The following is a 21,471-nucleotide window of genomic DNA, read 5'->3' as shown; positions in this document are numbered from 1 at the left end:
GAGGGAAAGCGCGATTTGCGGTTTCCCTTTCCTCTTGTTCTCGAGAGGCCACTTCCAATTGGCCTCCGCAAACGATCTCCCTTAATGGTTGGACACCATCTCCGCGCCGCCTCTTTTGAAGGAGGGAAGAGGGAAAGCGCGATAAGCGGTTTCCGTTTCCTCCCCTTCCCGAGAGGACACTTCCAATTGGCCTCCGCAAACGATGTCGCTCAATGATTGGACACCCTCTCCGCGCCACCTCTTGAGAAGGAGAAAAGAGGGAAAGCGCGACTTGCGGTTTCCTTCGCGCATAACTCACGGACGACGCACTGGATGAATCTCGTTCCTTTTGCATTGCTGTCAAAGTAACGGCATCTTTTATTCCGCGAGCAGAAATTTTTGCACTGTTCTTTTTTTTAAGATATCGTTAACCCTAGAATGCTGAGTTGCTATAGAGTAATGGGAAGTACGAGGACTTACAGTGAAGAATCTCTTCAGAGCGGTCTCCAGTAAGAACAAAGACGCAAATGCAATTAGGGTTTGGGAAGCATATATCAAGAAAATAAACAGAGTTCATTTTCGGAAACTATGTCGAAGTTAATGTTGTTTGTCACTTACGAAATCAGGTTCAGCACACAGCTTACGGATGGTGCAAAAGTCACTGTGGCACTGGAGTTGTCTGTTCACACGGTCGAACTTGCTGTTGAACTGTGTTGTAACAAATATTTCAGCACAGAATCACAACTATAGACTTTTCAATAGCTATATGAGATCGCAACGTGCTATGGCTGCACCCCACGTGACGTGTGCTACCCGTTGCCCGATTGGGTTACAGGGTCAAAGGCGTTGGGAAGACCGCCTGAAGCGCATATGTTTAACGCATTTTTTATAACACTGTTAGTTATTTATTGAGTTGCTCCACGCACAAAGGTGACTTTGCCCTACCTGACATCACAATTACAGCCCGACTACTGAAAACTGTTTTTCCCTGCATGAAAACCCTGTGCGTGCGGTGTTAAATTGAAAAAAGGGGATATGTCATGCACATGAATTTGGTTCAGTTTCTGCTAAGTCACCCTCCCGAAAACGATGCTAACACGATATGCATGTAGAGTAGACACAAACATATATATGTTACATATTTCGCATTTGCGTTATTCGAGGAAACCCAGCTGCAATTACTTTACCAAATATTCACTTGAAGTTTTCTCCGTTTGGGAGTTTTCGACTTATCCCCTTATTGCATACAGAGGTCGAACTAAGGAAACAACACATGTCTCTGTAGTTTTGAGTACCAATATATACCTCTCGCATAATTAATTTAAATTCCGTTTCATTTGCAATATAGCGGGCGACGCAATAATTTACTCACTTCAGCTGTGGCATGGTCTCGCACACACTTCAATTGGTCCTTGAGTTCTTGGTCGTCTTTTTCTGAAATCGACAGAGAATTTCTCGAATTACACATCATCCTCTAATTTAGACGCTCTTGGGGTGCTGCTTTGGAAGGGCCCATCCTGGGTCGGCTTCGCTACTGCGACTATTACAGCTTTAGTACTTTCAGAACTGCAAGTCTATTTGTCGAGACCCACCAATAAATATACTATAGATGTTGCGCATGAACAAAAAAAAAAGTTTGATAGCGTCCGGTCCGGCCCTGTCGCGACTTAGATCAGTGTAGTTTTTTTTATCCCCACCATCCCTGCCGCCATCATAATCGTCATCACCATCACCACCACGGCCACCTTGCCTTAGCTCTATAGCTTACGTTTCTTTGACGTTTTGTGTCTGAGTGTAGATTGGAAGCCGGAGAGCGCCAGGTACACTCTAGTACCTCTTGATTCGAATTTGTACATGGGTGAGCAAATTTCACCTTCGCCACTAAGCTTCGCAAGTTCGCGTTTGCTCCGCCCTCGTCAGCGCTGTGCCACAGGCCGTCCAATGGCCATGGTGCAAGTGAAAAAGAGAGAGAGAGAGAATGCCATTGCTTTGTAGTGGCTCAATCGCCGTCGTGCAAACAGTTGCGCTGCACGAGAGCGCTTGGAGTATAATACATTATGTGCTACATTTATCGTCCATTGGCTGCTTGTGTTCTGTCTGCAATCTCTAAAGCTTCACGTGATGGCATTTCACGCGAAGACTGGGAGGTGAGCGGGTTCGAGTCCGGGCGCCAGCTATGCTGCCTGGGTGTTTTCCCTGGGTCTTCCTCAGACGGGGCTTTAAGACAAATGTCGGCACCGTTTTGCGTAAAACACCGCCTAGCGGCGAAAATTGTGGAGGCGTGTGACCTCCGTCACTGTTCTTATTCTGTGTCTTTTCTCGTACAAATTTCTGACACAGTGAAGCCCAGCTACGCTTCTGCAAAAGCGTAATGCTGGTGCAGTCTCACTAACGCACAGTGATATCTGAACTGACGCCAAAAGTCTTTGGACGCATTTCTCAACTCTTCTTTGCCTACGCTATAGCTAACATTATTAAACTCGCATAACGTCGCTAAAAGTCGCTACAGAAATTCGCGAGACAAGTTATAAGTTTAGAGGACGTTTAATGCAACCGGGCAACTCTTTCTCATCATCGACGGCATCCCCATTCCTCACAGAGGAGATCTGGAATGTCAAGAATGTCTGGAAGATCAAGAATGATCTGGAGTAGGGCCAGCTTTACGTGTGCCAATCACGTCGTTCCACACGCTACGAGTAGCAGCCCGTAATTTTCAGCAGCAGTTATGTAAAGAAAAGTAAATTTTCTCAGAGCTAATCCATCACCTTTTCGTTCTGCGTTGGCCAATTTCTGCTGATATAGCCTGGCTCCGCGGGCGACGTTTGATGTACAAAGTTCATTTCTCGTCTGCCCACGTCTCTTTCCATCTTTCCTTCTCCTCACCTGATGCTTTTCTTTCAAGTTGGCTTTCTTACGTGTTCTTCTGCTGTCAGGCAAAACCTACATGAGAGGAGGTGTCCCTGAGTTGTGGTCATGAGTTCCCCGTGAAGTCGGCCCGCACAATCCCCACGTGCGATATTCGTGACGTTGTCCGCATGAGCGCTGACTACGGCAAGCAGTTCCATCACCACATAAAGCTTCACGGAAATATTGCGCGCGGGCTAGGGTGGAGCAAAAGCAAACTTGCAAAGCTACAAAATGGCGAGGAACGCGCCCCTAGACAGATGGAGAGCGGGAACAGCATGCAGGAAGGAGTAAGAGACAGGGGGCATTAGCAGTATAGTCCTGGGCCTACTTCAGCGAGGACTGTGCCGACATCCGTTTTAAAATCGTGTGGGGAATCTCAGAGGAAACTTTGAACAGCACCAGTTGGCAGTGGGGTTCGAACACATCACCTCCCACTATTTAGCACCGCTTTGGGGCCCCACACACGCACCATATAAACACTGCCTAAAGACTGCGCGGTGGCCTGGGGAAAAATCTAGACGTAGAATGTACAGCTCCGGTCAACCTTAATAATAACACTGGAAAAAATGTGGTCTCGTTCCCGAGCGCGATTACAGCAACCCTTGGGGCCATGAAGAAATCTTAATTGAACAACATTATTCTGTCAGTTTAACACCAGGATTTTTTTCACTTAACATTCCTCCAGTGCTCCAAGGGTGGCTGTTATCGCGCTGGAAAATGAGACAGAATTTTTACCAGTGTTATTATTAAGGTTGACCGGAGCTGTACATACTGTACACCCTCGTTATAAAGAAGCCAAAGGAACCGGAAAAAAAAATTATGTACGCGGTTGTGCGATATCAGCGACAGTGTAACACAGCGGGACTTTTAAAAAGTATTCGAGCAGGCCAACAGTCCCTGGTGGTACTGTTGGCGGAAAACAGAGGAGACTGTAGATTTCGAGGTAGCTGCAGCTACCTCGAAATCTACAGTCTCCTGTCCAACCCCTGTGAGACGTTCCGCAAGTTCTAAGGTGCGCAAGACGTAACTATGCCTATCCTCCTCTGTATCGAGATGCGACTGATACAGACATGTACAAGATACTCAAAAATGTATTTAAGATAAGATAATAAATACTAACGTTAGAACGTAATTAAGATAGAGTATAAATACACGAAAATTAAAGTAATTAAGATAGAGTACAAAATACTTCAAAAGGTATTTGAAATACAATTAAGATACTATTCATCCTTGAACACAAAAAGTCACCGGTCACTGGTCAATGCAGCAAGTCGCCGCTATGGCACATGGATCACCTAAACCCCGCGCACTGCGCTAGCCGCCGCTATGTGATAGGAGTTATCTAAACACAAGTCCCAAAAAGATGACAAAGAGATACCACATAACTTCACTGAGTATATGTGACTCAGAACAAACCGAACTTTTAGCATGTCCCTGCTCGGCAAGGTCAGAATCCGGCGTCACCGCGTCAGGGCACACAAAATAGAACCCTCACTGGCCAAGGATTAGTACAAACGGGGCATGATCTCTAAATGGAGACTTCCAAGTAGGGCCAACGTCCGGGTCTAGAGTCACTATCCGGGTCAAGTCCGAGGGACTCAAGAAATTTCCATTGAACAAAAAAGATAATGGAAAGACGAGACACAGAAAGTTTGAGAGGGAGATCCAAATATGTAATTAGAGTATTGAGTAGAAAATGCCATAAAATGTATTTTAAATAGAGTACAAATACACAAAATAAAAAGTATTGAGTAGAGTACCAAAATACCGCAAATTGTATTTAAAATACAGTACTTTAAATACAATACTCCAAATACGTGCAACTCTGGACTGATACAACTTGCTCAGTAGGTAGAGCTTGTTGCTGAGGTTTACCCCCGCTCGTATACCTTCTGGAGCTCTTTCCACATCTCTCGTGCAAGTCTTACACTTGTAGACGTGCACAATCTGGATATCCTCGATACTGAGACAGATTGCAACTACCCAAGTTTCCGGTTTAGTCCGATATGCAGACACACGTCGAAGACACTTTATTAATGAATCGAACTCAATGACCAGCATACACTCAAGTATTCGTGTTCTTGTTATTCTTCGAAGGCTGGTGTGACCTCCCTTCGTGCGTACATCGTTTGAAACCTACAGTAGGCAAGGAAGAAATATTAAATTATGGCCGACGAGAGATTCAATAAAATTTCAAATATTCCACGTTTAAGCATTCCTCGTCTTGTACCTTTGTCACATGGACAGTTTTAGATTACCATCGAAAACGACGCTCATTGAACCTGTAGCGCCATCAAGCGTGTATAACGTGTGAACCAGAGAGAACTGATGTTCTGTTAGCTTAGCTCATGTTGTTAGCTTAGCTCAATTGGTAGAGCTCTGGACCGGCAATCCAGAAGATGTGTGTTCGAGTCCTACAGCTGGCTAACCTTTTCAGTGACTTCCATCTTTCATCGTGTGAACCTGCCAGTGAACATTCGATCCAATGCACGCTGAGAAGTCGACACATCACACGCTGGGTGGCGCTATACCCTGCAATGTAGGGAGCCTAAATACTACCTAGTTCAAAGGTCATTTGTTTCAATGATCATTAAACACTACACACGTGACAAGGGTATTAGATATGGAATGCCTATAAACGTGGAGTAATTGGCGTGGCAAAATGGGGTACGTCTGTTAGCCATTTCAGCAGACAATGTATGCACGTGGATTCATAGTTTGCTGGAAGATTTTCTAAAGGGTGAACCGCATGGCACGAAAAACTGGCCGAAAACTGGCCGAACCGAAATCGGGACCGAACTATTTCTGTGCATCACCGCATGCTACCGAAATGCACCCCGAATTTCGGCCGAAGACTTCTGGCCTTGGGGAACATCGCCTTTCAACCATCCAGGTCAATGAGATAATCCCTGTGTTCATAGGGGTAGAGGTCGCACACACGGCAATAGTCAACCCCATTGCTACGTCATCGTTGCTATGGTTCTCCTTTCGGCTGGATAGCCATTGGATGCTTCTACTTTTTCGGTTGGCGTCACATCCCATTTCGGAGGAGAAGCCTTGCTTGACCAGATCGGGCCGAATTCGGCACGGAATTCTGTTCTCCGAAAAAAGTTCGGTCTCGAATTCGGTTCGGAAAGAATTCGGACGCTTTTCGGGCCATGCGGTTCACGCTTAACGCGTTGGGCAATAAATTAATTAAGAGACTCACCCTCGACTCAGTGGTCGTGGTGGTCGTGACCGTGGTGGCGGTCAGGGTAGCAGTGAATTGTGATTTCGTGCAATACGTCCATTTCACTCTCCTGCAGAAAGCATGCAGTGAGGCCTCTTTTACGAGAGGCACTGGGAAGCAAATCTTGTAGAAACTTCGTCTCGTATATTTCATATGTACCTTGTTTTGCTTTCGGTATATACGTGATAGTTTTTGATTCATTTTATCTCGGTTTTGAAGGGACACTAAAATGCAGACCTTTCTGTTCGAGGAATAAACGACGCCGTTACTTTCGCAGCAATACAAAAGGAACGGGATTTAGCCTCCCATCGTTGGTGATTTATGCGCGGAGGAAATGCGATTTGCGCTTTCCATTTGCTCTACTTCTCCGCAAACGATGTCCCTCAATCCCCCTTCCCCGACATCCTCTCCGCAACGTGCCTCTTGTGAAGAAGGGAAAGCGCGACTTGCGGTTCAGTGTTGCCAGCTCTAGGGAAATTTTCCCTAGAGCAAGGGCACCTGAAGTCTGCCTTGGGAAAAAAGAATTCGTTCGAAATCTAGGGAATTTTGCTGTCGTGACACTTGTACCGATAATTTCATTATGTACAATTTTCCCTGGCCCAAGCAAAGGAAAAACGCAACCACAGAAGGACTTTGGGCTGATCGCTGATCTTGCTCCGTACCGTAATTTTCCCAAGCACTGACGGCAGGTACTTCCAAATCACCTTTGTGCAGCATGCAGTGTGCGTGCAGACCTGCACCACCTACTTATGGACTTCCCGGACTACCAGCGGGAGCGTGCGATATTGCAGCACGAACTGCATGCGATCGATCATCGCCCCTTTACCATAGGCAAGGTGCTGGGCCCATGGTCCAGTCCAGCTCATACACGCCAAGGTCTGCGTCACCTCTGGGACTTCTTGTCATCAACAGGCCTCTCCACCCTGCTTTGATTACCGGACCCCTTATCATATCCATCATCATCTCTCATCACGTACAAGTGGCACTGGGGCAGCGCCCAGCCTGCTGGCCGGCACCAGCCCCATCTCATCATCGTATCTCTATTTGTGTGTGTGTACTTCCAAATCGGCGCACCCATGTGCTCCGTACATCCACTTTAGCGCAGGGAAACCACGGTTTTGTTTTCCTTTCTGTCTCTCACCATGTCGTCCTTGGCCTTTCATTTTTGTTTGTTTATGGGAAAGAAACTGTTATAAAATGTTGAGCGTACCAGAAAATCACGACGCAAATACAACTTTCCGTCACATTTATCTGTATTCTCCGATGGCTTGTCACCACAGGACAAGGTTGCGCTTAGGAGAATCGTTTACTCGTATTTGTTCTCGACGCGCCGTAGCCGGTAGTTTAATGAGTATACGAGCCACCGCTGGAGAAACTCGCTGTCTAGGAAAATCTGGGGAAATTTTTCGTCCAGTCCGGAGAAGTGCGAATATAGGTTGGCAACACTGTTGCAGTTTTTTTCGAAGATAACTCACTGTCACTGGGTTGCCAGATTTGGCTACTTTGCACCAAATTGGCCATTTCTGACTGTCGTGGCACCGAAATTTGGGCAATGGCGACTTCGTTTTTTGTCTTTGTCTACTTTTGTGGATACTTCTTCGTCTACTTTTGTGGATACTTCTTCGTCTACTTTTCTTGATACTTCTTCGTCTACTTTTGTGGATACTTCTTCGTCTACTTTTCTTGATACTTCTTCGTCTACTTTTGTGGATACTTCTTCGTCTACTTTTCTGGATACTTCTTCGTCTACTTTTGTGGATACTTCTTCGTCTACTTTTCTGGATACTTCTTCGTCTACTTTTCTGGATACTTCTTCGTCTACTTTTGTGGATACTTCTTCGCGCTACATTTGAGATTCCTGTGCACCCAACTTGGGGTAGTTCTCATCGTGTACTACATAATCCCGAATTACGTACAGTGGGGTCGCCTGCATGCTTCCCTTGATGGTCGGCCTTGTCTCAGCATACAGGGTGTCCCACCGAAAAAGGGCCGGGGGCTAAAGAAAAAACGGAGTGCTCTACACAAATGGAACCAACTGTACGTGCTTGGCAGTTGTGTGGTCTACCCAAAATATCTTTTTATTAATCGCCCCTTGTCAATTAATTAGCGGTAATTAATGTTCCAACTTTTGAATTATCGGTTTTAGCTCTCGGATGTCAATCAGGAAGTTGTAGTACATGTCGGAAAAGACACAACTGAAGTGGTTCGAGGTCGCTATGGCTTGTGGTTTCGTTTTTTCCCGGGTTTCAGATGCCGGGCGGACCACAGATCGCTGCCCACAATCCGGCACCCGCGCACGACGATTCCAGCGCCCTCCGGCGTCACATCGACCTTGAGATTAGCGCTTGGAGACCATCCTTGGGCGACGTCACACAAGAGGAAGATATTTCACCTGTTTCACGGCACACCTATCAGAGTGCACTGCAATCATCGCGCGCGGGCGCCGAATTATGGGGAGCGCTCTGTGGTGCGCGCGGCTTCTGAAACCAATTTTTGAACCTGGGAAAAGAACGAAACCACAAGCCATAGCAACCTCGAACCACTTCAGGTGCGTCTTTTTCGACATGTACTACAACTTCCTCATTGACATCTGAGAGCTAAACGGATAGTTAAAAAGTTGGAGAATTACTTACCGCTAATTACCGTATTTTCACGCGTATTAGCCGCGGCTTATGCGGGATTTTTTTTTCTCACGGATGCCCTGCGGCTTATCCACCGGTGCGGCTTATCTGATGACTATTTTTTCCTGGTATTTTCCCCATACGCCGATTTTAACGAAAGGGCCGACAGTGTCTCTGGAACAGCACTGCCCTGCCGATGCACGAACAGTGCGTAACAGGGACGGGTCCACATTCGAGTAGACTGATCTTCCTGGTGCATTCCCCCAAGCAGCTTTAAGGAAAGTGGTGACAGTGATTCACGTCTTCTGGAAGATCACTGACCCATCAGCCCACGAAAAACACCCGACAAGTGCACAATCCGATCTTGGTAGAACTCCAGAACTGACCTCCTCTGTTGTACACTGTGCCGATCCCGGAGTATGGACCACAGGGTTTATGGCCTTCTCTATGGTCTCCTTTGTCGCACAAATCAGTCGTCTCGTATTGCCCGCGGCTTATCTGCGGCTTATCTGCCAGAAAATTTTCAAAACGTCCCAAAAAACGCGTCCTGCGGCTTATCTGCGGTGCGGCTTATACGCGTGAAATTACGGTAATTGACAAGGGGGCGATGAAAAAATATTTTTGGATAGACCACACAACTGCCAAACACGTACAGTTGGTTCCATTTGTGTAAAGCACTCCGTTTTTTCTTTAGCCCCTGGCCCTTTTTCGGTGGGACACCCTGTATGGGTACGATGTCCTTCGGACTGTTTTGTTTCTCTGCTGAGGTTTTCGCACTCGTTTAGAGTTCTTCCTTCATTCATGATATGATGCCTGCACTGGCTACGTAATTGGCTACTTTTGGTACTTTCTCGTGGCGCGATGGCGTCTTTTCAAGATTTTGACCTGGCAACCCTGCTCACGGACGACGCAACGGATGAAATCCCGTTACTTTTGTATTTATGTAACAGCAACGGCATCTTTTATTCCGAGAGCATAAATTTGTGCAATTCAGTGCTTTTTTAATTCGTACTGAATCAATCTAATTTTTTTCTGATTTGCTTCGTCCTTTTTTACATACCCTGGAATACTCGGTCACTATACAGTAATGGAGAGTACGAAAACTTACAGTGAAGAACTTCTTCAGAGCAGTCTTCTGTCGGAACCAAGAAGCAAATGCAATTAGGGTTTGCGAGACACACATCAAGAAAATAAAGCGAGTTCATTTTCAGAAACTATATACATGAGTCATTGTCGATGTTAATGTTGTTTGTCACTTACGAAGTCAGCTTCAGCACACAGCTTACGGACGGTGCAGGAGTCACTGTCGCACTGGAGTTGTCTGTTTACACTGTCGAACTTGCTGTTCAACTGTGTTGTAACAAATAGTTCAGCAAAGAATCAAAATTAGACTTTTCAATAGCAATTTGAGACCGCAATGTGCTATCACTGCACCTCACATATAATGTACACTCGCGTTGCCCGATAGGGCTTGACGGTTCAAGGCGTTGAGAAAACCGTCCGAACCGCATGTGTTTAGCGTATTTTTTGTTACAAGTACTGTAGCCTGTACGCGATATACTGATCTCAATAGCAAGGCTTTTCCCCGCGAGCGTACCACATTTTCCAATAACACTGCTATACCAGAAACGTGCAATTCTCCTAGGGAACAGCACCCCGTTACCATGGAAACACACCTTCTAATCGCTTCTAATGAAGGGGCGCGCGAGTAACGCCACCTGCATGCTGTAAACAAAGCCTAAACGTGACGTAGTCATGTCGAGTCCGCCAGTCACAGAGCTCTGTGTTTTCAGCGACCGTTACTATGGAGACCAGCTGTAATCAGCCGCAGTGGCAGCCACAAAAAGTCTGTGCTTGAAATCGGATAATCGGATGCAATTGGATAAAGGAATCAATAGACAGTTCTCAACCATGTACTCCACTAAAGCGTAAGAACAGTACTTAGCGCTTTCTACTGCAAACAATTAAGTTTAATAATTAAACTACACATATCCTTGTCGTTTTCAGCACCAATATATACGTTTCGCACAATTCAATTAAATTCCGTTTTATTTGCTATATAGCGGGGTACCTATTAATTTACTCACTGCAGGTGTAGCATGGTCTCGGTGACACTTCAACTGATCCTTGAGTGGCTGGCCATCTTTTTCTGAAATCGACAGACAATTGCTCGAATTACACATCATCCTCTAATTTAGGCGGCCGTGATGAAGTGCTGCTTTGGGAAGAGTTCCTCTCCAGCACTGGACTAATGGGCGAACTCTAATAGGACACCTTTCCATCATCATCTCTTTCTCATCCCTTCCACAAGCGCAATGGGGCAGTGTACCCACCACATCATCCCATTTATGTGTGTGTGTATGTGTATGCGTGCTTTGGGAAGGGGGGGGGGGTGATCGCGCGTCCTGAGTTGTCGTTTTCTTATCTCCACCACCACCGCCATTATCATCATCACGGCCCCCTTGACTCAGCATTGAGTTGCGTTTCCATTACCATTAATAAAGTCACATACATGCGAGGGAGAAGAGAATAGACATAACCTCAGGGCTTACCCTAACAGTCCAGTTTCTACTCTGTATATTATTGTGTCGTATTAAAGTAGCTTATCTTAGTGGGACAGAAAGATTCAATTATGCACTACGAACAGAGACCTGGTGTACTGTTGTACTGTTTGATGGAAAACTTGAAATACTATATGGAAGGAGGTTCAAGGAAGTCAGGGCCTTCCTGGATAGAGTCCGATCGAGTGTGAATTGGAAGCACCGCGAGTACAGTCGTTTCCAATGAAGTACCTGTTAATTCTAGGTTCTACGATGTGGGTGGAGGAAAAGCGGATTTCGACGTTCGACTAGCACCGCGATGCAAATGTCCTTTTGTCCCTTTTTACCCAGCTCTGGAGTTTTATCAATTTTAAAATGAGTCACCAACCTGCCCAGATTTTAACTTTGTTCGCGTTTGCTCCGCCCTCGTCAGTGCTATGCCAGAGGCTGTCCAATGGCCATGGGGCAAGCAAAAAGAAAGAAAAGACCGTTGCTTGGTAGAGGCTCAACCGCCGTCGCCGGTGCTGCACGACAGCGCATTGAGTATTCGCGATCTCTGAAGCTTCACGAAAATATAATAATAATAATAATAATAATAATAATAATAATAATAATAATAATAATAATAATAATAATAATAATAATTTATTTCACCAATGACACTTGGTGGGGGGATACAGACAAAAAGCTGCAAAAGCTGCAGCTTGACGAGGCCTGACCCCCCTTTGTACACTCGACAGGTAAAGCAATGACAAACAGCAAACCAGATAAATCACGGAGTTAGACAATGGTAATGAACACAATGCATTAAGATGCATAAAACAAAAAAGCTATGAGAACACACGAAATAATATGACTATCCTAGTGAACATACATGGCCTTTATTGAGCGAATTGAAAGACAGCTGATGTTAATGTTGTTTTGGATATGGGAATTAATATGTCGTGGAAGATTATATGAAACCAACTGTGAGCCATAGTTAGTTCGTGCACACGGTGTGATGTAGGGCTCATTGTAGCGTAGTGAATAAGAGGTTAATCTCATGGTTAAATTGGCTAGGGCTAGAAAGATGTGATTATTTTGCTTTACTGAACTTGCATATGTAATGGACATACGGTACTTATAGAGATCCATAATTCTGATTATGCTAAATTTCGCGAAGAGGGATCCTGTTGGGATGTAAAAAGGGAACGTTTGCTATGTGACGAAGTACCTTCTTCTGACACAAAACTAACCTTTCAAGATTTGTTTGCGTTGTGGTTCCCCAAACTAGGTGACAGTATGTGAGGTGAGGGTAAACCAGTGCGTTATAGGTCATAACTTTTGCCTTAGTTGGAAGGACGTTTCTGTGTCGACCTAAAATGCCGATCACGCGCGATATTTTGTTAGTGATATAACCGACGTCCTTATCCCACGACATCGTATCAGTGAACCAGACGCCCAGTGACTTCACCTCCTTGACAAAAGATATCGTGCTTGTACCGATAACAATAGATTCGGATCAGGAAATAGCCCTATGCGGTGGGTGGAAAACAACAACCTTGGTTTATATTGTATTATTATATATTATGTATATTATATATTGCACGGAATATCTAATACTGGTTCAGGTTCAAGTCGGGCAATTTGTCAGGATACCGCACAGTACCCAGCACACTTGGGGATAGAGCCCTGCACGGGCCGACTTTTCCGCGCCCGACCCAGCCCAGGCGCATCGAAAAATGGCCGGGCCAGGCCCGGGCCCCGATCTTCAAGCTTTTGTGGCGTGTACCTCGGGAGACAAGCAAGGACAACTAGACTGACTGTCGTTGCCAGAAAGAATGCGAAAGCGCACTGGCACGCAGAAGCGGCCCCGTGAGCTCGCGTCCCATTTATTGCGCTCGTTGTCGATGGGCGATGGGCGATGCTGATAGGCGGCTGCTACAGGGCTCCCCCTCCCCGAAGACGGGTTGAAGGAGAATAAGACACAGAGAGGGGAGTAGCCCAGGTAACGGTGCGGCGAGGCTTGACGCGAGGTGGGTGAGGGACGAAGACAGAGGACTCTGTGGCAGGTGCGGCAGGGGTGTCGACCTCCAGGTATGCCGGTTTTACCCTGTCGAGGGAGACCACCTGAGGCCGGGCTTGAATGTCCAGAGTCATGGTCTTGTCGGTGCGAGACAGGACACGGAAGGGACCGTCGTAATGGGGTGAAAGGGGCTTGCGGGGGGCGTCATGCCGAAGAAAGACGTGTGTGCATGTCTTGAGATCGGGGTGGACGAAGATGACCGGGGAATTGGGGGTCCTGGTGGCGGTCGGCGAAAGGCGTCGGAAGAAGCGACGAAGTAACTCGACGTATTCAGACTGCCGAGTTTCGGCTTGGGAGTCGAGCCAGAAATCGCCGGGGAGGTGCAGCGTCGTTCCAAAGACGAGCTCTGCAGCGGAGCAGGACAGGTCCTGCTTGAGGGCAGAACGAATGCCCAACAGCACAATCGGCAGATGATCTACCCAGGTGACTTGGGCCTCGCGAGCAATAAGCGATGCCTTGAGCTGGCGATGGAAGCGCTCTACAGCACCGTTAGCGGCGGGATGATAGGCAGTCGTTCTGATGTGGTGAACTCCCAGCAGGGTCATGAGAGCCTTGAAGAGGGCGCTTTGGAATTGCCTGCCCTGGTCGGTCGTAATTCGAGTGGGGCATCCGTAGCGGGCGATCCAGGTAGAGACGATCGCACGAGCTACGGTGTCGGCGGTCATGTCTGGGATGGGCAGAGCTTCGGGCCACCGGGTATACCTGTCGACCATGGTAAGAAGGTACCGATAGTCGCGGGAGGGTGGTAGGGGGCCGACGATGTCGACATGGAGATGACGGAAGCGGCCGTCGGACAGGGGAAATTGGCCGACGGGCGACTTGGTGTGACGGGTTATTTTGGCCCTCTGGCAGGCCATGCAGGATCGTGCCCAGCGTCTCACGTCGGCGTTTATGCCCGGCCAGACGAAACGGGAACACAACAGACGCTGGGTGGCCCGGATGCCGGGATGAGCAATGCTGTGGAAGCTCTGGAAGGCTGGGAAACGGAGCGAAGGAGGGAGATACGGGCGCGGCGAATCACCGGAAACGTCGCAGGCGATGTCGCAAGGAGCCATGGGGAGAGGAATGTACTTGAGTTGGAGGGACATCCTGCAGGGGCTAGCGGGCGTATAATCACGGAGATCTCGATCATTTGCCTGTGCTTCCGCGATGTCGTCGAGAGTGACGCCGGAGACACGGACGGCCTCGATGCGGGAAAGGGCATCCGCTGCTTGGTTTTCAGCACCGTGCACAAAGCGAATGTCCGTGGTGTACTCAGAGATGTAGCACAGGTGACGAAGGTCGGCAGAGGAGTACGCAGCACGGTTAGACTTGAACGCAAAGGTCAGAGGCTTGTGGTCTGTGAGCACGTGGAAGGTCTGCCCGTCGAGGAAATGGTGAAAGTGTTTAAGCGCGTAATAGATGGCCAGGAGCTCTCGACTGAACGTGCTGTAGTTTTCTTCAGAGGGCTTGAGTCTCTGGGAAAAGAAGGCCAGTGGGCACCAACCGGATGGGGAATATTGTTGGAGCACGGCTCCGACGGCATGGGTTGATGCGTCGACCATGAGGCGGAGGTCGGCCGAAGGATCAGGGTGTACCAGTAGGGCGGCATCGGCAAGGCGGTCTTGGCCCGTACGAATGCGTCCAGAGCCTCGGGAGAGAGGTGGAAAGGCTTTGCCGCACTCCCAGAATTGCGCAGCGTATCAGTGAGAGGACGAAGAATGTCGGCACAGTGCGGGATGAAGCGGCGATGAAAGTTGATGAGTCCCAGGAATTCGCGCAGTTTCCGAAAGGAAGTGGGGGCGGGGAACTGCTGGATCGCGTGCACTTTGGATGGGAGAGGCCGAATACCCTCCGGGGTTACCTCGTGTCCCAGGAACCGCACGGACGACTGGCCGAAAACGCATTTTGCGGGGTTAAGGACAAGGCCGGACGATTCTCCGCCGTTATGGCGGTACACTGCCCCATTGCGCTTGTGGAAGGGATGAGAAAGGGATGATGATGGAAAGGTGTCCTATTAGAGTTCGTCCGTTAGTCCAGTACTGGAGAGGAACTCTTCCCAAAGCAGCACTTCATCACGACCGCCTAAATTAGAGGATGATGTGTAATTCGAGCAATTGTCTGTCGATTTCAGAAAAAGAGGGCCAGCCACTCAAGGATCAGTTGATGTGTCACCGAGAACAAGGGAACGGGGTTAAGGACAAGGCGATAAGGACAAGGACAATTGCACTCAGCACACGAAAGAATCGCTTCCTTGAGCTGTTGGTACGGATTTTCGGCAGGTGGGGAGGCCAGAAGGTCGTCTACCTGGTCAGCAACGTCGGGAGGTAAGGCCGAAACGACGTTCAGATACATCGTAAGGGGTGATGTGATTCGGCGAAGGGCGAAGCGAGCTTCGACCTGCGAGAACCATGCACACGGGTTTTTCGTCCAGAACGGCGGCAGGTGGACTTCTGTGCCAACGGCGCCTACTGTGGCCCCTGTCAAAGCAGGCGGTGCAGAAGGAGGCGGCTCCAAAGGAGCGTCTGGAGAAACGTTCATTGTCGGGTCACCAGTTGTGGCGTGTACCTCGGGAGACAAGCAAGGACAACTAGACTGACTGTCGTTGCCAGAAAGAATGCGAAAGCGCACTGGCACGCAGAAGCGGCCCCGTGAGCTCGCGTCCCATTTATTGCGCTCGTTGTCGATGGGCGATGGGCGATGCTGATAGGCGGCTGCTACACTTTTATGCGACCCGACCCGGCCCGATGACTCAGCGAATAGAGCAGGGCCAGGCCCGGCCCGGCGACTCAGCGCGTGGATCCCGGCCTAGTATTTCCAGACGTGACATAAGCGTTTCGAGCGCTTATCACAAAAATTTATAAGGAAATTTATCAGAAGAGAAGACAGGTCCCGCAAACGTACAAGAACTGTTGGTTTGACACCACAACAGCGCGAGACGAAATTAAATCCAGGACGCACGCGGGCAAGCGCGCTACCGTTATACTATCAAGTTTTTGTAGATGTAGAGGATGCCGTCGACAAACTCTTCCCAATCCTTACCCCTCTCACCAAGCTTTGCGAACGTGTTTGTGAAATACGTGAGGAGTCAGGAGCAATGTAAAGTGGCTTTGAGAATGTTATAGAGGGTCGAATCATACGCACAATGCAGTGTCCCTTGCTTGTTTTTGCAAATACTATGCAGAAGAATGACGCAAGCACGTGATGACATGAACTAATAGTCCTCCATTGCGTGGAATTAGCTGCGTGACCCGGTGGAGCCTCACTCTCGGAAACAAGTTTGTCGACCCCGGCCCGGCCCGCGGTGTTGGCGTATTTTGTCGGCCCGGCCCGGAGCACACAGCCAATAACAAGCCCGGCCCAGCCCGCGGGCCGGGTCGGGGGCCCGGGCCCATGCAGGGCTCTACTTGGGGATGGGAGCAAGTTTACTATTAACATGAAAGCTAAGCTTATTCATACGAAATACATTTGTTTTCATGCTCCCTTTGTTAATCTTTCTCCACATGGTAGCGAAAGAATCCCCATGAGTGCAGGACTTGCGCACTGGGTCGTTATCAGCGATGCCTTCCAGGTTTAAGAGCACATAAAAATTTATTTCCAACGCGATCGTCGCATATATCGATCGCATAGCGGCGTAGCCAGAAAAATATATTTCGGGAGGGGTTCTAAGGGGGCTCTACATGGGAGAGGAGGATTTCCCCCCGCGTTTCCCTCTCCGAAATGCACTACCAAAGGTACGATTTCGGGGGGTTTGAACCCCGTAACCCCCCTCTGGCTATACGCTAGTGTCGATCACCGCTCCCAACGCCGACGATCATGCAGGCGCACGGGCTGGCAGGGAACGGCTTATTAGCGCTCACGCGAAGAGTACCACGTGGCCCACCTGTTGCTATGGTGATGGATGGAGTCAACGTGAAGTTATGAATCTGCGATGTGGCAATAGGGCGGAGCAAAAGCAAACTTGCGAAGCTACGAAATGGCGAGGAACGCGCCCCTGGACAGGGAGGCGGATGAGACAGAGAGAGGAACCCCAGGAAGGAGTAAGGGACATGCGCATTAGCAGTAATCGCTGGTTCTATACTTTAGGGGGAACTGTGCCCACATCCGTCTGAAATGTCTGTCAGGAACTCCAGAGGAAGCTTCGACCAGCACAGTTGGTACAGCGTGGGACAAAAGTTTACTGAACACAGCACCTGCGTATTTCTTCAGCGGAGCGGCCACCTGCTAGCTATCAGGAAGAGATCGAATAAGAAACAGGTGGCCGGTAATTCCATCCATTTCTCAGTATGTGTGCTGACTCCGGTTTGCTGCTAGATAGCCGCTCCATTGGAGAAATGCGACACCCCGGTGTTCCGTAAACTTTTGTCCCAAGCTGTACTAGTGTTTGAACACATTCATACTCAAGACGAGTAACACACAAAGTCCTACTTTCAACCCTGTTACACCACGTTACAAATGAAAAGGGAACAATGAATGGTGAACTCCTTGTTCCTCTTTCATTTGTAGTACAGTGGTTGAAAGTCCGGCTTACTTGTCTCGTTCTTTGGTAGCTTACAGGGGCACTAAAATGCAAAAACAAGTTGACTTCAAATTGCGTTAAGTTACGTTTGAATACGTTAATTTCGTACGTGCTATCATAATTCAAAACTTCGATTCCGTTACGGAGCTACAATCGAAATCATACCGGAACCTTTCTTGCTTCGGCGCTAAGCAGTAAACGTCGTTTCATCTCGTGCATCGGTGTTTTTAGCCCATATACTGCGCGTGCACGCGCGTGACGCCCAATGGAGCGCTCCCGGCGAAAAACATAGTGCGCGCTGCGAAGCGGAGTGGCGTCGCTGTCCGAACGACGTGAAGATAAATGTTGTCAGTGGAACATTCGCGAGAACTGTTGTGGGCTAGAATTCAGTGAATCCGGGTATTGAAAAATGCAGCAGTGCGCATCATACGGCGCATATACGGAACACTACGATCGGACCTGTTCCAAATCCACATACCCACGATAAGTTTGCGCGCGCTTCTCCCGCTGTCTGATTGGATGCCGCCAATCTTTGCCTCCTGGTGATCCCATCCGTTGCCGCCAAATAGCGAATTCGGCTGGTCATTTCATAGCAACATGGCCGAGTGCTCGGAAATTGCTAGGTCGGCGACCGAGCTGGATCACGTGACCGTTGCCACCCGAACATGATTTCTGGGAATCTAGCGGTTTTAGGTACTTGGATCACGCTACACTCTTAAAAATGAACTTCACCACACAGCACGCTCCTAGCCAACCATCATCTCAAATGATATCGTTATCTGCCCTGATTTGTTAAAAACGGGAGGCGTACGCCTTTTTTGTGACACTTATGCTGTTCATAATTGTCATAGAAAAGGCGTACGCCTCCCGTTTTCAACAAATCAGAACAGATAACGATATCATTCGAGATGATGGTTGGCTAGGAGCGTGCTATGCGGTGAAGTTCATTTTTAAGTGTGTAGGGGCGTCGCGGTAGCAAGTCTTCGAGTTCTGTCGTCTGCTAAACCACGTGATTTCAACATGCGGGCCAATGAGGGCGCTCGCCACCGTTGCAGTGCGGATGTGACGACACCGGATACAGTTGAGCAATCTGCTGCTCGATCGTTTTGAGACCGGGCAAAAAAAAAGTGCTAGCTGGCAAATTCCGAGCGCTCGGAAAGCGCCACGCGAACATGCGAGATTGCATCATTTTGACCAAGCGAACATGACTGCTCGAGATCTGACAAAAAAAGTTGCTACGAAATGACCACCCGAATTCGCCAAAAGATGGCTCTGTTTTCATTGCGTTTTTCTTCTAAACGGTAGCGCCGTGTGAACTAATTTTGCTAGCATTATACTAATTGAAACACGATCATTCATTTGAGAGCACGTTGTTTTTCGCATTTTTGCGCCCCTTTAACTATGAATTTACACCAACCAACCAGCCCAAACTATTCTTCGAACGCGTCAGCTCCCAGTATTTAGCAGCCCTTTGAAGTCCCACACACGCATCTTATAGAAGCATTGTCTAAAGACTGCACAATATAGCCAGAAAGAAATTTAGACGTAGAATATACACAGCCTGGTTCTAAGCGAGCAACAGGAACCGAAAACAAAAATCTATATAACCGAATGTGTCACAGTAACAGCGATAGTCGCTTCGCGGCCCTGGTTGTGAATACCTTGACAATCGTTTCATTTACAGGGGAAATAAAATGACGTAAAAAAAAAAATAACACATCAACGACAACGAGATCACGAGCTTCTGCTAGCTCGCCGTTCGCGCTAAGCGGGAGTCGGTTGGCAAGACGCTTCGAATAAACATCTACTTGTTTGTAAACAAATGACGTCATAATGTTCGACAGCGCCACCAATTTGGTAGAGTTGAACTACGTTCAAAGCTAGTGGCGAACAAGGTCGCGCCCGAAAGCCGCGGTCTTGAGGGTTTTACGATGGTTTCTGAAAAGGACGCGACCTTCTGTCCTACTTTTCTTTCAATGGGAGGCAGCGAACAAATGCCCATTCGTGAAACCCAGCCCTCCCCTTCCGATCTGTTTTGGTTTCAGTGTGTCTACCAACGTCATGGTGACATTTCTCAGGTAGAGGTTTATTATCGTATTCGAAACTCGTGGAAATCGGTCGGGACAGCGTAAGACTTGGAATAAATCGAAAATTTCGAAAAAACAAACAAAAACAGTTTCGTTATATCGAGGGTTCACTGTATGTACTCTTCAGTTTACTGTATTTAATCCTTAGCCACGTATGTATTAACGGGGAATTTGTTCTGCTGCAAAGACGTTGTACACTTCTCAGAAAAATATTATCCTTGAAAAAAACGAAAGTAAAAACTTAATATAAATGAAGCAGGACAATGCACCAAGGATTAGTCTCGGTGAGTAAGTTTTATTGGGGGGCTTCCTTATTCTTCATTTATTTCGCGTTTCACTTTTTGTTCTCGACTGAACTGTAAAACAACCTACTCTAGCTACGTTGAAAAGAATCACACCTCCCGTCCTTCCCCTTTGGGAAGGTTGCCCCCATGGATTTTCTCAGCACCCCCTCATACCCAAATACCCCACAAACATCTTGCAACACCCCTAAAATACCTTCCAAAAGACCGGAATACCTCCAAAATGGGCAACCTTCCAAACCCTGCGCAAATCCCTGGCTGCCTCTCTTCGAACGTCTCCACGTCTAACACTCGACCACACTGTAGCAGCATAATGTTCAAAAACAGACCTCCTGGCCAGCACAACTTATTTCCGCAGAAAACAAGGTTCAAAGTATATACTCACTGCACAACTCCGGATGGTGAGCCGACGCCATCAGAACAACCGCGGCCAGAACAGCAACGCCGAAGAGACCCTTCATGGTTGAGCAGTAGACGTCTTTTCTACCCTCTCGCAGAAACCGCGTGCTCACTAGTCAACCTCTCCCCGCTTATATATCGGCTACGTCCCGCGTCATCGCTGCTGATTGAACAGACGAAGGGTAATCTCTTGTCTCGCCCTCGCTATACAGCGCGTGGTTATTTCAGCACGTTGGGACGTCTACATCGCACATCCAGGAAACGAGGAAGACCTAAATGTCTGTCAGTGTCAAAACATTGCACCGGCACGCTGAAAGAGTATACGCGTGCGCCTGCTTGTAGAATAATTGCGCTCATCGTTGCTTTGGGACCGGTTGTTGCCAGCAAGGTCTCCTGTTGTTGTGCAACGTTCCCGATAAGTACACCAGAGTTTCAAATGTTGTGACCGTATGAGAAAGAGGTGTGTTTAAGAGGCAATAACGAAGCGTCTGCCAAAAACTTTATATGCTTTCCCTATCACGTCCTAGCCGGGAGCAACGTGTCTTCTGCTAACAGGTGTCTGCTGCGACGATTAGGCTTAGAACCAAACATTCCATTTTTTTCGTTTTTTTTTTAATACAGTCAAACTCCTTTATAGCGAACACCTTTTTAACGAAAATACCACTACAGCAAATTTTTTTTGCGGTCCCGCTGGAGCCCTATACGTCCAATAATGGACATCCTTTTTAACGAAAATACCTTTACTGCAATTTTTTTTTTTTTTTTTTTTTGCTGTCCCCTGAGTTTCGTTGTAAAGGAGTTTGACTGTATTGTCAAAAGGAAAGGTGCTATCTCAACGTATCAT

General features: G+C 47.9%; 1 protein-coding gene across 1 annotated transcript; it reads right to left on the bottom strand.

Moving 5' to 3' along the window:
• Window positions 1-6,098: 6,098 nt before the first annotated feature.
• LOC135374870 (antimicrobial peptide microplusin-like) lies at window positions 6,099-20,998 on the bottom strand. The gene is made up of 5 exons (XM_064607793.1): window positions 20,614-20,998; window positions 10,824-10,885; window positions 9,997-10,086; window positions 9,845-9,871; window positions 6,099-6,185 (listed from the first exon to the last, which is right to left on the bottom strand). The coding sequence occupies exons 1-5, from the start codon at window positions 20,687-20,689 to the stop codon at window positions 6,102-6,104; spliced, it is 339 nt and encodes a 112-aa protein (XP_064463863.1). The 5' UTR covers window positions 20,690-20,998; the 3' UTR covers window positions 6,099-6,101.
• Window positions 20,999-21,471: the final 473 nt, after the last annotated feature.

This window comes from Ornithodoros turicata, unplaced genomic scaffold, assembly GCF_037126465.1.
Source record: "Ornithodoros turicata isolate Travis unplaced genomic scaffold, ASM3712646v1 ctg00000783.1, whole genome shotgun sequence".
NCBI classification, from domain to species: Eukaryota; Metazoa; Arthropoda; class Arachnida; order Ixodida; family Argasidae; genus Ornithodoros; species Ornithodoros turicata.
The sequence above is the reverse complement of the archived record's forward strand: the minus strand, read 5'-3'. Positions and strand labels throughout refer to the sequence as shown.